General features: G+C 53.4%; 1 protein-coding gene and 1 pseudogene across 1 annotated transcript; both read right to left on the bottom strand.

The window, feature by feature from the left end:
- The window catches only part of LOC126355355 (JNK1/MAPK8-associated membrane protein-like), a 197,037-nt pseudogene extending 184,841 nt beyond the window's left edge, over nt 1-12,196 (bottom strand).
- A 58-nt stretch (nt 12,197-12,254) lies between these two features.
- Nucleotides 12,255-14,929, bottom strand: LOC126355354 (uncharacterized). Its single transcript, XM_050005649.1, has 2 exons — nt 13,120-14,929; nt 12,255-13,042 (listed from the first exon to the last, which is right to left on the bottom strand). The coding sequence occupies exons 1-2, from the start codon at nt 14,927-14,929 to the stop codon at nt 12,255-12,257; spliced, it is 2,598 nt and encodes an 865-aa protein (XP_049861606.1).
- Nucleotides 14,930-18,053: the final 3,124 nt, after the last annotated feature.

Below are 18,053 nucleotides of genomic sequence, written 5' to 3'. Positions count from 1 at the left end.
AAAGTTACCTTACATGTTAGTGACGATCTGGGCCATAGAAAAGTGTGTGCCATGTAGGTTCTTCGACTTCTGACAGAGAAACATAAAAAAAGGAGGCCTTTCTCATTGGGTACGACAAGGATGGTTAGAAGTTTATGAACCACATTGTTATGGTGATGTGACCTGGATTACACATAAAAGACCAGAAAGGAAGCGACAGTCAATGGAATGGCATACCCAACAAAACCAAAAATGCCGAAAAGGTTCTGAGAACCAGAAGGTTATATGTCACAGATTTTGGTGTCAAAAGGACGTCCTACTCGTTTACTTTATACCTAGAACAAATGAAGGGAGTCGTCGTCCAGCAGCATCATGTTTCTTCACGATAACGCACGCCTGCATTCTCCTCCGCTGACGAAGGATTTGCTTCGGCAGCTTAAGTGGGACGTTTTTTAACATCCACCTTACAGCCCGGACTGGTATTCTAGTGATTAACATCTTATTCTCGAATTGAAAACATTTTTCGCCGAAAAGCTTTATGGAAATGACAACGAACGATTCATATTGGTTGAGCTACTGGAAGCAGCTGTTTCTGCAGAAGGAATAGGAAAGCTTAAGTGCTTAAATGTTTAAATTTGAATTGCGACTACGTAGAAAAACAGCTGCAATATCGAAACATGTATTATTTCATTAACATGTATGTTCAGATGTATGTGAAATCTTATGAGACTTAAATGCTAAGGTCATCAGTCCCAAGCTTACACACTACTCAACCTAAATTATCCTCAGGACAAATACACACAGCCATGCCCGAGGAAGGACTCGAACCTCCGCCGGGACCAACCGCACAGTCCATGACCACAGCGCCTTAGATCGCTCTGCTAATCCCGCGCGGCATTAATATGTTTAAATTTGTCTGGAGAAACAAAGTTCTTTACTTGACTCTCGCATTTGTACCATATTTCACCTCTCTATTCTCAATAATCTGAAAAGAACGTATTTATTGCCGCGCCCATCGTGTGGTAGCATATTAAGTTCAGATATTGTGTGTTCTATACATCCTTACACTAATTTTTTAACGCAGTATTCACGTTCAGCGTATCAGGTGGAGAATAATGTACACTATGCGTGCGAACAAGTAATTAGCAGGCAGCTGAAGACTAGCGTACTGTGTATCGTGTCCACATATCAGATGGTACTTCATGACAACCGCCAATTTGCGTGATTCTCAGCTTGACGCTTTAAGGAGACTGCAGTTCACAGTAATATGGATTCTACACGTCCTTGGCGCGTGGCTAGAATTTGTGTCGGCAACATATAGGGTATGTCAAACTTTTAGGTTATCCAGTAGAAACTAAGACCCTCATACCTAATATTTATTTGTGCGGCATTGTCTAGCATGAATGCGGCTTTTATTGTAGTTTATTTTTTGCAGTCGATGCTTTAGGACTACACAAACACAGCTGGAGGTTGCAGAATTATTACTCCACCTTTGCTTAGCCTGTACTGAGCGAGGGCCACAGCTACCAACGGCAGTCCCACGTTCTCATATTAGCAGACACCGAACTCTTACTCTACAGAAAGCCCCGGAAATCAACAAATACCAGTCCCACATCTCATATTTAACATTAAATGAGCAAAGACAGCTCAGTGTTTCCTGTCTCCTAAACTCCACTTAATTCTACATTTTTCCAGTTCTTTGCACACTGTCTTTCCACTCTGTGCCTCAAAATTTCCTGAATTTATTTATTTTACTGTGATTATCTATGTCCTCCATACATTCTGATGTTTTATATTATGTACATCTTCCCTACAGTGAGAGAAATTATTCATACCTGTGAACAGTGAATTATTTTCAAAAAATATTCTTAAGAATTTATTTTATTTACTAGTGATTCATCAAGAACATTAACACATTTAATCACACTATGTAAGCATGGAAGTAGTTGCCATGGGGTAACTGATGAAATCATAACCAAATTCCTTTTAACAAATGTGAATTTTATTCACTTTTACAGTGCCTAAAAGCATTTTTAAAAGAAACAGATTTAAAATTATAATCAGAAAGCACCCTCTAAATATCAAAGTTACAATTTATTCAGAGGCAGAAAGAAACAAGTTTTGACTGTATGAGCTTTCGGGCTGAGAACCTTGCCGCTCCCTTTTGACACAGCCGTAGTTACGACCGCTCACAGCAGCCTCTGAAAGACTACACTGGTGCAAATCTGCGACACGCCAGATATCTTTAAACTAAGAGTTTTAACAATTTACACAAGCACACAAACTATGCACCCCCCGTAGGAGGGATGGAAATGGTACAATTAAAATATTAACCTTGCCACCAAAGGTTCAACTTAATTTTTAACTTCTAAGAAAGGTCTTACAGTGAGAGGGTGGCAACTTTATATACTAAAATGACCATTTAAATAAAAGCCCATGAAATGCAATCTTATATAAAATTCTACAAGGTTGGCCAAACAATAGTTAAGATGCTCTACAGTCACAGATACCGCCTCTCAAGATCATAGGCAATAATATCAAAGTTTCCAAAGATCAAAACATATTTCAGGTATTAGGTCGTTACACTCCAAGCAATAAATTCGTTAACACACCAAATCCGACAAACTTTACAGAGGCAGCTACCTACTTACGGTAGATTGATAGTGAGATTACCGAACAACTCGAGCCGCAGGTTTCTCTAACTCGCCCCTACTCCACAATGGAAAGACGGACCACCCAATTTATAAACAACCACCTTCCCGCGGGTGGGCAAACGGAAAAGGATGGTGGGACGACCCCAAAGCAAAACGGCTGGTGACCTCACCAAGAAAACAAGTAGAATTTAACAAGAGTAAATCAAACAACATATCACCAATCACTTAACTTCCAATAAACTGCAATTTCTCGAAAAGACCTGGCGCAGCCCCCCCAAATCGCTCTCCAGAACTGTCCGCTGCCAGCCGCTTCAACGGACGCAGGAAGGCGCGCCGATCTCCCGTCTCACGGTGTCTCAGCTCGCACCGGCCAGACTGATGTCGTGGGTTGACTCCTGTTGCTCTCGTGTCGACAGTGAAGTCACTACCCCTCGCTATACGCCGCGGCCCACTGGACTCACGTGGCGACCTCACATGCGCCGACGCTCAAGACGGACCAGTCATCTTGTGTCTCAGTGCCCGACCGACCACTCGCAGAGTTCTCTTACTGGCGGAGTGGAAAGACTTATTTTACCGGCTTTAAAGGTTGATCCGAACGACAGACACACTAGCACTCCGAACGAACGACAGACGCTAACTGCCTAACAAATGCAGACGAGAGACAGACTTACAAGTTGGGGACGAGAGACTGACCCAGACTGACCCCTGGCGGGCTCTTAGCGCCATTTAAAGGCACGTGAACAGGCAACCTTTGCCCTATCCCACCAGAGGGTAACACCAAAGCTGCGATTGCCACAGCGGCGCCACCGCCAGAGACGGAGGTCGACTGCTTCACACTACGCGCTGCGGCGCGCTCTTCAAAACAGCAATTTTTACCACGGCTCACTCTGTAATATATAATTCAGCTTTCGTACTGCATGTTAGTTATGTCAGTTCTTTTATTCTGATTCTGTATCGCCATTTGTAAGTAATAACTCTTCGAGATATTTTGCAGTGCTCTAATACTGTATAAATTTTATTTTATTGTGGTCGCTAATTTAATTTAAACTGTTATATAAGCATTTCTTACGTTTAGCCTTAAAAGTTTTTCTGGTTCGTTCCCTTCATATTTATTAACTGTTTAACTTCGTCATCTTTAATTTAAGTACCTCTCCCTACGTTTCAGTGTTATTCACGAATATTATACATTGTTTGAGGACGATAGTTAGTAAAGTTTAACGAAATAAATTAATAATGTAAAAAAACAAAAACTATGCTCTTAATTTATAGTAAATAATCAGAATATTTCTTCATATACCACACTTCTATTCGGCCTAGAATCTAGTGCTGAAGTCAGTTCAGTATTATTAAAATCGGCATTCTCACCAAACCAATGTTCATACTTTTTCAGGTAAATTTTATTTCTGCATATGTCACAGACCTAACTGTATAGAGCTGAACAATTTAGTTAATACTTCCACCACTAGTAGAGGCCCTAGTATGAATACTTACACCATACATTCGACACCTTTGGAGACTCTCTCCCAATAGCCTTAAGATCGGTATCATTATATTTTTGAACTGAATTTCGTGATCATCGTAGACTGTCGTGGGTGGTCAGTTTAAGAATACACTCTGCAGATTCTATTACTATTTTGTGGTTATTACAGATTTACATATGACTGTGGAGTCTTTTTATGATCACCGAGACATACGCTTAGTTTTGTGTTTCTAAACTGTTAACATTTTTAAATGTGATTATTTCTGTGTCCTTAGTTATTAGGAGGTTAGGGATACTGCATACGCTACGATCATCACTTGCTTGTCTCAAAGGACACCGCCACGCAGGCTGCCCGCTACACAAGCCTCTGCTCCCTACACCTACCCTGCAACCGTTGCTCTTCCAGTGAGTGACTTTGAGACGATTCGCTTGCCTGCGCTGAAGGCAACTTTACTCCGTGCAATCAGTTTTAATACAAATTATCCGAAAGGAACGCGTCGCTTTTGATGGAAACGTCACACCAAGATGGTGCAAAAAGGCGAGAATTTGGGGAGTAATGCTACCGAACGCCTGTCTTTAATACGATGAACTTCTTCCTGTAACTATGTTTGACAAATATTGCTTATGAATTGCCAGTGGAGCCAGAGAAGACTTAGTTCAAAGGCTACTTGAGGAGTATGGGACATCTTCCAGCAAGTGCGAAAGTCAGTTGTTCACACTTTTCGTGCATAGTGGAATGTTGAGGACTAGTACCTGTAATTCTTCTTGTAATATTGTTCGGAGTGCTTACTTCTTCAAACATTTTATACAAATTTATGGTACTGCAACTAGTAACCAAGTCAAACATTATTGCTCAACGCCAGTACTGCAGTTGGCTATTGCAGCCTGTGAATGATGAAGAGATATGCTGCTTTCTTCTGATGAAGCATGGTTGCATTTATTGATGTACATGGATTCGAAGACAAAAAAATCCACGTTGATGATCTGAAAATCATCACCCGTTACATCAAGATTGTGCATACAGCGTGAAAACGTGAGTGTGGTGCACATATCACCAAATTATTGCTGCTGGTAGGTATATGGACAAAAGATTTTCCGAGAGATCTAATAACTAATGGAAAGACTGGCGACTATTTCGTGCAGAAATATGCGAGAGCATACCACCTTTGTGTGTGACGATGACGGCATTACGAGCTGTTTTTAATGGTGCAAACTATAGTCGTGGCGATGTGTGCTCTTTAATTGCGCTGCGCGAAATAACCATAACACGTTTGTTATTAATTCTCTGAACAATGATTGCATAATACTAGTTACATAACATACCAGAAGAAATGGTTTGCCCTGAGAGATTGATGTAGTGATTAGTGCTGAGCTGATTAGACACCACAGTTTTGTTTTCAAAAAGCTTGAGCATCAGAACCAGCCAAGGGATCTGTGGGTGAGTGCCCTATGTAACTCTGGAGCTGGGCATTGCGTTAAGCCGCCCATTCATTTTGGCCAACGCCCCCCACCCTCCGCCCCTCCTTCAAGGTAATATACTCCACCAGGGCACCACTACGTGCTATCCCCGATCTCTACCTGCCATCCCATACTCCGTTCGTTTCTCTTCTGTTTTGGCATGGTCGCAGTGTGCCCACACACAGTCACGTGCATCAGCGAACCAATCAGTGGGAAGGGTTGGCTGACTCTTCGGTCTGTGAGTGGGCGGCTTTAGAGCTGTCCCAATGCATCAATGCATTCTATCGTCAATGGTAGACTAGGCTGCTATATAGTGCATTACAATGTGCCGTTTCCACGTCAGCTACATTCCGGGAGCCTAGCTCGTGTCGTACAAAACCTCGCTGGTGCGCGTGTAAACACACTCAGTTCATTCACTAGCAGCATTCCCTCAGTGGCGTGGCTTTGATAGGTGCAGTGTCCGAACCAGTCATTGGTGGATTGTGTGGCTAAGCTACTAAAACTTCAAGTGGAAGACACAGACACAAGAGAACCGAAATCTTACAGGCTGATTTGTTTGATAAATGCTCTAGCCAAAGAACAGAATAATCTTCTGTGCCACCGCCTGAGGGACCAGAGATGGCTAACAGGCATATGTTATTGTTGTGGTCTTCAGCCCAGGGACTGGTTTGCTGCAGCTCTCCATGCTACTCTATCCTGTGCAAGCATCTCCCAGTACCTACTGTAACCTACATCCTGCTGAATCTGCTTGGTGTATTCACCTCTTGGTCTCCCTCTACGATTTTTACCCTCCACGCTGCCCTTCAATACTAAATTGGTGATCCCTTGATGCCTCAGAACATGTCCTGCCATCCGATTCCTTCTTCTAGTCAAGTTGTGCCACAAACTTCTCTTCTCCCCAATTCTGTTCAATACTTCCTCATTAGTTATGTGATCTACCCACACAACCTTCAGCATTCTTCTGTAGCACCACATTTCGAAAGCTTCTATTCTCTTCTTGTCCGAACTATTTATCGCCCACGTTTCACTTCAATACATGGCTACACTTCATACAAATACTTTCAGAAACGTCTTCCTGACACTTAAATCTATACTCGATGTTAACAAATTACTCTTCTTCAGAAACTCTTTCCTTGCCATTGCCAGTCTACAGTTTATATCCTCTCTACCTCGCCCATCATCAGTTATTTTGAATAAAAATCTCTCAGGCTAAAACTCCAAGCTTTCGACCACTACATCCATGGTCGTCGTCAGGGCTAAAACTGACTGCCATGAACTATTTCTTTTTCTTTATTGAATTTCAATTCCCCCGAAGGGGGCGGGCTTGCAGCAGCTTAGTATGCCGCTCTTCAGCCTACAGACTTTGTTTGAGAAAGATAAATAGAATAAATAATAAAAACAGGCGATAAAATCGGAGACGTAAATGGTAACATGGTGAAAAAATCATGGAGCCTAAATCATAGAACAAAGGGAAAATGATGCAAATAAAATACATACAAAGCAGACAGGTGAAATAAGAGACAGACAATTAAAAAACAGGGCCACAGTGTGGCTTCTGTTCGCAAAAGACATAAAATTCACCCTCAGCGACAGCATGGTTTCTGTTCGCAACAGAAAAACGAAACAACACTGACCATTCACTGAAACACTGCACTAAAAAGTTGGTAAGTAGGACATACCACAGCCGAGAGCAGGTCGGGGGAAACTGGACAGATGATGGGAAAAGAAAAAGGGGAAAGGAGAGGAAAAGCGAAGGGGGGAGGGGGGAAATGACCCAATGGAGGATGAGGACCCATAAGAGGGGGGGTTGACGCGACAGGGAGCGGGAAAAGCAGAGGAGGGGGGAGAAGGGAGGTAGGGAGAGGTTAGGCAGGGAGAAAACAGTGTGGAAGGGGGCAAGAGGGAGCCTAGAGAAAGGACAGAGGAAAGGAGGGGGGGCGGGGAAAAGAGTTGATAGGAGGGATAGGTGGAGGGAGAGAGAGCATCATCCGCGAGGGGAGTTGATGGAAGCCACCTTGGGAAAGGAGATGAAGGGTGTAGAGATGGAGGGTAGGGGGGACACAACAGTGAAGGCGCAGCAGGGGTCGGGGATGGGAGAGGAGAGGAGCAATCAGGCGGTGAGGGGGATCAAGGCGGCAGGAGGTGTAGAGTATGCTGATATGTTTGGGGAATAGGAGCAGATGGGGGAAAGGAATGAGGTCATAGAGGATCCGCATGGGGGATGGGAGGCATATATGGAAGACGAGACAGAGTGCATGGGGACTTATAGCATTTGGGGGGGGGCAGATATCCAGGCAGGACTGGCATAACAGAGTCTGGGACAGATTAAGGGTTTGTAGGTGTGGAGGATGGTAGAGGGGTGCAACCCCCATGTACGGCCAGAGAGTAGTTTGAGGAGTCGGAAGCAGTAGTGGGCTTTGGAATGGATGGAGCGGAGATTAGGAATCCAGGTGAGGTGACGGTCAGTGGTGAGGCCAAGGTAGGTGAGGATGGGGGAGAGGCGCACAGGACATGTGCAGACAGTAAGGGAGAAATCCAGGAGCCGGAAGGAGCAAGTGGTATGACCTACCATGATTGCATGGGTCTTGGAAGGATTGATTTTCAGTTGCCACTGGTTACAACATGCGGCAAAAAGGTCAAGGTGATTCGGGAGAAGGCGTTGGGACTGTTGGAAGGTAGGAGCGAGGGCGAGGAATGGGGTGTCATCGGCATACTGCAAGAGGTGTACTGGAGGTGGGGCGGGGGTTGGGGCATATCTGTCATGTACAGGAGGTAGAGGAGAGGGGGCAGGATGGAGCTCTGGGGCACATCTGCAGAGGGGTAGAAGGTGTGGGCATTACGGGTGGTAATATAGGAGGGGCGGCGAGAGAGGAAGGAGACCATCAGATGGATGTAGTTGCCTTGAAGGGTGTAGGTTTGGAGTTTAAACAGGAGACTGGGACGCCAGACATAGTCGAAAAAGACATTGGGTGTCGGGGAGGAGGTGGTTTTGGTGGAGGTGGTGATCGCTGAGCCGGATAAGGATGGATTCCAAGAGCTTGCTGAACACCGATGTGAGGCAGATAGGACAATAGGAAGAGGCGTCAGATGGAGGCTTGATGGGTTTGGAGAACTTCAAGATATGGGAGGTTTTCCACAGGTTGGGGTAAAACCCAGTGGCAAGCATGACATTGTAGAGGGTGGCAAGGACTGAAAGGTAGGAGGGAGGGCAGTGTTCGAGTGGCGGTAGGTAATGTGGTTGTGGCCGGGAGCAGTGTTGCTTTTAGTGTGGAGACTGAGGCTGATGTCCTGTGTAGTGATGGGAGTGTTAAGTTCAGATGGTAGTGTGCGGCCCAAGTACTGGAAGCTAGGAGCAGGGGGAGGAACAGAGGTATTTGTACGGTCCATGACATCAGGGAAGAGGGAATAATCAAATTGGGGATCATCTGGTATGGAGAAAACATCAGAGAGGTGAGAGGCAACGTGGTTGGCCTTACTGAGATTGTCAGGAAAGAGCCGGTCATCAAGGAGGAGAGGGTACTGGCGTGGGGCGGTTCCCAGTAAGGCGGTGGAAAGCAGACCAATACTTGGAAGGGTTTATTGGGAGCATGGTGTTGAATTCTGTACATGTCTGGCATCAGACACGGCATTTCTTTGCAGTAAGCAGGTTGTGGATGTGTCGTCGTAATTGCCTGTGGCGGGTAAGTGCACAGAAAAGAGTGGTAGAGGTGGCAGGACTCCCAAAGGAGAAGCACATGCTGTGGAGGCAGGGCGGAGCGGTGAGGGTGGATGGTTTTGGTGGGGATATGGATGGAGACGGAATCAGACAAAGTCTGGTGCAGGAAGGCAGCAGCGCGAGAGATGTCATCAGGAGATTGGAGGGTATGGTCTTGGCCTTCAACCTGGGTGTGAATGGAGTTCTGGTAGGCTTCCCAGTCAGCATGGGAGTAATCATGGACAAGTTGAGGAGGGATGTCGGGGTGAGGAGCAGGTTGAGGATGGCGCCCACTAGAGATAGTGAGGAGAACACAAGCATGGTCACTGTCAATGAGGTCAAGGACATGTGTGGTGATGCGCCCAAGGAGGTTGGGAGAGGCAAGGAGCACATCAGTGGTGTTGGATTCGGGTCGGGTGTGCTGGGGGAGGGGAAACAGGTCTCCCTGGAGGGTGGTGATAAACCGATGCCACCACTGGAGGTTGGCAGGATCATGGCTGTGGATACTGAGGTTGGCGGCAATCATGTAGGTGGAGTAGGTGCGGTCAATGTGGGCCGGGAAATCGGAAGGGATAAGGGTGCGAGGGTGGACATAAATGGTGGCACAGGTGATGATAAGAGTGGGAAGAAGAGGGTGAGGGTGGGATGTGCGGCAGGATTGTTAAGGAGAAGTTGGGGCCAGACAGGGAGGTGCCTGAGGGGGTCTATAGCAACTCTGCCATGCACCAGGGGGTATGGGTTATCAGTGCAGTGAAGTGTGTAAGGAGCTGTTGAGATGGAGATATGGGGTTGAAGGAAGGTTTCATTTAAGACGAAGGCATTTGTGCAGTGCTGATGGAGGGTGTAGAGGAAGAGGAGTTTGTGGGTGGGCAGGGAGGGAATATTGTGGTACACAATATGGTAGGGTTGTTGTACTATGGGAGGGGAGAGCTAGACGAGGGTGGTAAGGGGGGAGAAGAGGAAGTGAGCCTGGTTTTGGGAGTAGGTGGCATAGGTGGTAAGATGGAAGATGGAATGGGCAGCGAGTGCGATTTGGGAAAGGGTGTGGCAGCGCTGGAAGGGGTAGATGTTATGGAGCACAATGGTAATGAAACAGATGACGTCCTCTGCAGTAAGCACAGGGCGGAGCGAGTTGTTGGGGTGGATGGGGTCATCAACAGGATGGACAGGGATGGTGAGCTCAAGGGTGACTGGAGGAGGTTTCACTTTACACTTCAAGGAATAGGTAGGATGTGGTTCACTACAGGTGTTGCAGGAGGCAGGAGAGGTGAGGTTGGGGCAGTTCTTGAGGAAGTGGTAAGCTATGCAGTGGGGACAAGTAGGGAGTTCTTGCAGGCAGAGGTACCTTGGTCATTTTATGTGAGGCAGTGTTAGCAGCGGTAGGATTGGGCTGGGGAATGGGAGGGGTCTACCTTATGATGGCGACTGTATGTGAGGGCTCCCTCGGTGAGGAGGCTGTTAATTGAGGAGGAGGATTCGGTGAATACCTGCATTAGATAAGTTGGCCCGGCATCATTAAAGATGTGACGGGCAGAGCGGATTTCGATGTGGGGCCAGGAGTTGAGTTCCACAAACACCTCAGCCTCTGTGACCATTGGGCTAAACTTCGTGATCACAGCGGTGACGGTTGGCAGACATCGAGGAGGTTGACGCTGACAGGGAGAGGACGAGGTGAGGTGGGGGTGAGGATTGCACATTGTCCAAATTGGATATGTGGGATGCGGGAGAGGAGATCAGTGTGGAAGGAAGCATTGGGGGATTTAATGAGGACCGAGACCTTGTGAGGAATAAAAAGGGAGATGTGGGCATTGGGGTAGTATTTCCAGATGGCCAGTGTGAGGGTGCGACCATCAAGGAATTGAGGGACAGGATTAGAGAGGACAAAAGTGTGGGCAGCAGGCGTGGAAGGGATGGGGGTTGGGGTCACGTCCATGGGGGTGGGTGGATCATGGGGAGATTGCAGGGGAAGGTTCTACATTAGGGCGCTTGGAAGGTATCACGGTCACGACAGGCTGGTGAAGAGACTGGGAGATGGGTTTCAGGGGGATGGCTGGGGGCAGGATCGCCCTAAGAAGCGGATGACGCAGAGCGAGTGGCGTGGGTGGCACAGAGACTGTGGAACAGCAAGCCAAAATCCGTGCTGGCTTGGAGCCTGTCGGTGGTGATGCACGGAGTGGTGGAAAGTCTGCAGATGTCGCAGGGGTGACAGTGACAGGAGAGGGAGAGTTGGGGCCAGTTACAGACGAAAATGGCGCAATGGTGGAGTGGACAGTGAGGGAAGGAAAGACAGGAATGGGGGTGGAGGATGTACTCCATGTGATGGTGGTCGGAGCAGTGGAGAGAGAGGTGAAAATGAAAGTAGTGTGGGGTTGGAACATGGTGGTGGTGGTGGTGGAGATTGTGGCAGCGACGTCGACGGCGGTAACCAGGCAGTGGCAGGCACCACGAGGAGGCTGTCAGGCGGTAGCAAGCACCGGGACGAGACGACCAGGCGGCGGCGGCGAGCACTGGGAGACGACGACCAGGCGGCGGCGGCGAGCACTGGGAGACGACGACCAGGCGGCGACGGCGAGCACTGGAAAGCGACGTCCAGGTGGCGGCGGCGGGCACCGGGAGGCGACGAACAGGCGGGGCGGCGGGCACCGGGAGGCAACGACCAGTCGGGGCGGCTGGCACCAGGAGGCGGGGACCAGGCGGCGGCGGCGAGCACAGGGAGACGACAGCCAGACGGCGGCGGCGAGCACTGGGAGAAGATGACCAGGCGGTGGTGGCGAGCACTGGGAAGCGACAGCCAGACGGCGGCGGCGAGCACTGGGAGGCGACTACCAGGCGGAGGTGGCGAGCACTCGGAGACGACGACCAGGCGGCGGCGGCGGGCACTGGGAGGCGGCGACCAGGCGGCGGCGGCGAGAACTGGGAGGCGACGACCATGTGGTGGCGACCACTGGGAGGCGACGACCAGACGGCGGCGGCGAGCACTGGGAGGCGACTACCAGGCAGGGGTGGCAGAGCACTCAGAGGCGACGACCAGGCGGCGGCGGCGAGAACTGGGAGGCGGCGACCTGGCGGCGGCGGCGAGAACTGGGAGGCGACGATCAGGTGGCGGTGAGCACTGGGAGGCAACGACCAGGCGGCGGCGCCGGGCACTGGGAGGCGGCGACCAGGCGGCGGCGGCGAGAACTGGGAGGCGGCGACCTGGCGGCGGCGGCGACAACTGGGAGGCGACGATCAGGTGGCGGTGAGCACTGGGAGGCAACGACCAGGCGGAGGTGGCGAGCACTCGGAAGCGACGACCAGGCGGCGGCGGCGGGCACCGGGAGGCGACGACCAGGCGGCGGCGTGAGAACTGGGAGGCGACGATCAGGTGGCGGTGAGCACTTAGAGGCGACGACCAGGCGGCGGCGGCGGGCACTGGGAGGCGGCGACCAGGCGGCGGCGGCGAGAACTGGGAGGCGACGACCATGTGGTGGCAACCACTGGGAGACGACGACCAGGCGGCGGCGGCGAGCACTGGAAAGCGACGTCCAGGTGTCGGCGGCGGGCACCGGGAGACGACGAACAGGCGGGGCGGCGGGCATCGGGAGGCGACGACCAGGCGGGGCGGCGGGCACCAGGAGGCGGCGACCAGGCGGAGGTGGCGAACACTCAGAGGCGACGACCAGGCGGCGGCGGCGGGCACCAGGATGCGGCGACCAGGCGGCGGTGAGCACTTAGAGGCGACGACCAGGCGGCGGCGGCGGGCACTGGGAGGCGGCGACCAGGCGGCGGCGGCGAGAACTGGGAGGCGACGACCATGTGTTGGCGACCACTGGGAGACGACGATCAGGCGGCGGCGGCGAGCACTGGAAAGCGACGTCCAGGCGGCGGCGGCGGGCACCGGGAGGCGACGAACAGGCGGGGCGGCGGGCATCGGGAGGCGACGACCAGGCGGGGCGTCGGGCACCGGGAGGCGGCGACCAGGCGGAGGTGGCGAACACTCAGAGGCGACGACCAGGCGGCGGCGGCGGGCACCGGGATGCGGCGACCAGGCGGCGGTGAGCACTTAGAGGCGACGACCAGGCGGCGGCGGCGGGCACTGGGAGGCGGCGACCAGGCGGCGGCGGCGAGAACTGGGAGGCGACGACCATGTGTTGGCGACCACTGGGAGACGACGATCAGGCGGCGGCGGCGAGCACTGGAAAGCGACGTCCAGGCGGCGGCGGCGGGCACCGGGAGGCGACGAACAGGCGGGGCGGCGGGCATCGGGAGGCGACGACCAGGCGGGGCGGCGGGCACTGGGAGGCGGCGACCAGGCGGCGGCGGCGAGCACAGGGAGACGACAGCCAGACGGCAGCGGCGAGCACTGGGAGAAGACGACCAGGCGGCGGTGGCGAGCACTGGGAAGCGACAGCCAGACGGCGGCGGCGAGCACTGGGAGGCGACTACCAGGCGGAGGTGGCGAGCACTCGGAGGCGACGACCAGGCGGCGGCGGCGGGCACCGGGAGGCGGCGACCAGGCGGCGGCGGCGGGCACCGGGATGCGGCGACCAGGCGGCGGTGAGCACTTAGAGGCGACGACCAGGCGGCGGCGGCGGGCACTGGGAGGCGGCGACCAGGCGGCGGCGGCGAGAACTGGGAGGCGACGATCAGGTGGCGGTGAGCACTGGGAGGCGACGACCAGGCGGCGGCGGCGGGCACTGGGAGGTGGCGACCAGGCGGCGGCGGCGAGAACTGGGAGGCGACGACCATGTGGTGGCGACCACTGGGAGGCGACGACCAGACGGCGGCGGCGAGCACTGGGAGGCGACTACCAGGCAGGGGTGGCAGAGCACTCAGAGGCGACGACCAGGCGGCGGCGGCGAGAACTGGGAGGTGACTACCAGGCAGGGGTGGCGAGCACTCAGAGGCGACGACCAGGCGGCGGCGGTGGGCACCGGGATTCGGCGACCAGGCAGCGGCGGCGAGAACTGGGAGGCGACGATCAGGTGGCGGTGAGAACTTAGGGGCGACGACCAGGCGGCGGCGGCGGGCACTGGGAGGCGGCGACCAGGCGGCGGCGGCGAGAACTGGGAGGCGACGACCATGTGTTGGCGACCACTGGGAGACGACGATCAGGCGGCGGCGGCGAGCACTGGAAAGCGACGTCCAGGCGGCGGCGGCGGGCACCGGGAGGCGACGAACAGGCGGGGCGGCGGGCATCGGGAGGCGACGACCAGGCGGGGCGGCGGGCACCGGGAGGCGGCGACCAGGCGGCGGCGGCGAGCACAGGGAGACGACAGCCAGGCGGCAGCGGCGAGCACTGGGAGAAGACGACCAGGCGGCGGTGGCGAGCACTGGGAAGCGACAGCCAGACGGCGGCGGCGAGCACTGGGAGGCGACTACCAGGCGGAGGTGGCGAGCACTCGGAGGCGACGACCAGGCGGCGGCGGCGGGCACCGGGAGGCGGCGACCAGGCGGCGGCGGCGGGCACCGGGATGCGGCGACCAGGCGGCGGTGAGCACTTAGAGGCGACGACCAGGCGGCGGCGGCGGGCACTGGGAGGCGGCGACCAGGCGGCGGCGGCGAGAACTGGGAGGCGACGATCAGGTGGCGGTGAGCACTGGGAGGCGACGACCAGGCGGCGGCGGCGGGCACTGGGAGGTCGCGACCAGGCGGCGGCGGCGAGAACTGGGAGGCGACGACCATGTGGTGGCGACCACTGGGAGGCGACGACCAGACGGCGGCGGCGAGCACTGGGAGGCGACTACCAGGCAGGGGTGGCAGAGCACTCAGAGGCGACGACCAGGCGGCGGCGGCGAGAACTGGGAGGTGACTACCAGGCAGGGGTGGCGAGCACTCAGAGGCGACGACCAGGCGGCGGCGGTGGGCACCGGGATTCGGCGACCAGGCAGCGGCGGCGAGAACTGGGAGGCGACGATCAGGTGGCGGTGAGCACTTAGGGGCGACGACCAGGCGGCGGCGGCGGGCACTGGGAGGCGGCGACCAGGCGGCGGCGGCGAGAACTGGGAGACGACGACCATGTGGTTGCGACCACTGGGAGGCGACGACCAGACGGCGGCGGCGAGCACTGGGAGGCGACTACCAGGCAGGGGTGGCAGAGCACTCAGAGGCGACCGCCATCTCCGCCTGGTCGTCGCCTCCAAGTGCTCGCCGCCTTCGTCTGGCTGTCGTCTCCCAGTGCTTGCCGCTGCCGCCTGGTCGTCGCCTCCTGGTGCCCGCCGCCGCCGCCTGGTCTTCGCCTCCCAGTGCTCGCCGCCGCCGCCTGCTCGTCGCCTCCCGGAGCTCGCCGCCGCCGCCTGGTCGTCGGCGTGAACTGGGAGGCGACTACCAGGCAGGGGTGGCGAGCACTCAGAGGCGACGACCAGGCGGCGGCGGCGAGCACTGGGAGGCGATTACCAGGCAGGGGTGGCGAGCTCTCAGAGGTGACGACCAGGCGGCGGCGGCGGGCACCGGGATTCGGCGACCAGGCGGCGGCGGCGAGCAGCGGGAGGCGACGACCAGGCAGCGACGGCGAGCACTGGGAGGCGGCGACCAGGCGGCGGGGGCGAGAACTAGGAGGCGACGACCATGTGGCGGTGACCATTGGAAGGCGACGACCAGGCGGCGGCGGCGAGCACCGGGAGGCGACGAGCAGGCGGCGGCGGCGAGCAATGGGAGGCGACGACCAGGCGGAGATGGCGGGCACCAGGAGTCGGCGACAAGGCGGCGGCGGCAAGCAACAGGAGGCGACTAGCAGGCGGAGGTGGCGAGCACTTGGAGGCGACGACCAGGCGGAGATGGCGGGCACCAGGAGTCGGCGACAAGGCGGCGGCGGCGAGCACTGGGAGGCGACGACCGGGCGGCGGCGGCAAGCAATGGGAGGCGACGTCGTGAGGTCTGCATTCTTCCACCATCCTTCACACCTACAAATCCTTGATCTGCCCCATCCTCTGTTATGCTAGCATAGCTTGGATTTCAGCACCTTCTCAGTTCTATAAAGCCCTCCAAATACTCGAACGCTATACACTCTTCCCAGCCTTCCACATCCTCCTTACGTCCCCTGCGTGCATCCTCTATGACCTCATCCCCTTCCTCAACCTTCTCCTTATCCTTGAATACATCAGTGCACTGTATATTGTCCACCGCCTTGATCCCGCGTATCCCCTGGTGTCTCCTCTCCTCTCTACCCTCAACCTTTTGCCGTGCCTTTACCATTGTGCCCTACCCTGTCTCCATCTCCACACCCTCCATCTCCATTCCCAATGCAACTGCCATCATCTATCCCACCTGGTTGATGAGCTTTGCCCTGACATCTTCCCTTCCTACCAACTCCAAACCCATCTTCCTGCTTCCTCCTCAGGGCTTCCTCTCCTCCTCCTCCCTTCTCCTGAGCGGCTTTCCCCTCCTACTCCCCCCACTCTTGTGCTCCCCTTCAGTATCTCTGCACTCCCTCCTGCCTTGTCTTCCCTCTTCACCCCCTGCCTCTTAGTGTACCCGCTGATGCCCCTACTCTCTTCATCACGCCGTCTCGCCTCCTGCCCTTGCTCTCCCCTCCTTTTCCATCCTCTCTGACCTCTCCCTTGACAGGTCCCACCTAGCAGTTTTATTCTTCACTGTGTGTGCTCCAAGAGGGTTTTAAGTGTGTTGTTCTGGCGTGTTTTTAATATTGTTGCCGACTTTTAACCTGTGCATGTGCATTCAGTGTCTTCTTTGTGTTTTTAGAATTTCCAACTGTGGTTTTTTTAACTTTGTGGTGATTTTTTTAATTGTCTGCCCATAAACGTCTCCAAGTCAGTATATTTTTACCTCCATTATCTCTCCTTACTCTGTCTTACGTTCCCCCTTTTTATCTCCTTATGTATGTAACATTTTATTCTTGTTTTAGTTTTTCATGTCACTCGGCTGAAGAGCGGCGGATTGTGCTGCTGACAGCCCTCCCCTGTCCATATGGGGCAGGGGAATGAAAATACAATAAAGAAAAGAAAACATAGTTACGACAGTTAGTTTTAGACCTGGCGACGACCATGGACGTACTGGTCGAAAGCTTGGAGTTTTATCCTGAATTGACGCAGCATGTACACCGAGACATTTTTTATTCAAGAAATACGTCGTGACGGTTTCGTAGCCATCAGTTATTTTGCTCCCCAAGTAGCAAAATTCCTTTACTACTTTAGGTGTCTCATTTCCTAATCTAATTACCTCAGCATCACACCACTTAATTCGACTGCATTCCATTATCCTCGTTTTGCTTTTGTTGATGGTCGTGTTTTATCCTCCTTTCAAGACACTTCCAGGTCCTTTGCTGTTTCTGACAGAATTGCAATGTCATCAGCGAACCTCAAAGTTTTAATTTCTTCTCCATGGATTTTAATTTCTACTCCGAATTTTTCTTTCGTTTCCTTTACTGCTTGCTCAATATACAGATTGAATAACATCGGGGAGAGGCTACAACCCTGTCTCACTACCTTCCCAACCACTGCTTCCCTTTCATGCCCCTCGACTCTTATAACTGCCATCTGGTTTCTGTAAAAATTGTAAATATCCTTTCGCTCCCTGTATTTTACCCCTGCCGCCTTTAGAATTTGAATGAGAGTATTCAAGTCAACATTGTCAAAAGCTTTCTCTAAGTCTACAAATGGTTGAAACGTAGGTTTGCCCTTCCTTAATCTTTCTTCTAAGATAAGTCGTAAGGTCAGTATTGCCTCACGTGTTCCAACATTTCTTCCCTGAAGTCAGCTTCTATCAATTTTTCCATTCGTCTGTAAAGAATTCGTGTTAATGTTTTGCAGCTGTGGCTTATAAAAATGATTGTTCGGTAATTTTTACATCT

Source organism: Schistocerca gregaria, chromosome 3 (assembly GCF_023897955.1).
Source record: "Schistocerca gregaria isolate iqSchGreg1 chromosome 3, iqSchGreg1.2, whole genome shotgun sequence".
In the NCBI taxonomy this organism is placed as follows: Eukaryota; Metazoa; Arthropoda; class Insecta; order Orthoptera; family Acrididae; genus Schistocerca; species Schistocerca gregaria.
This window is presented reverse-complemented; position numbering and strand designations above follow the sequence as displayed.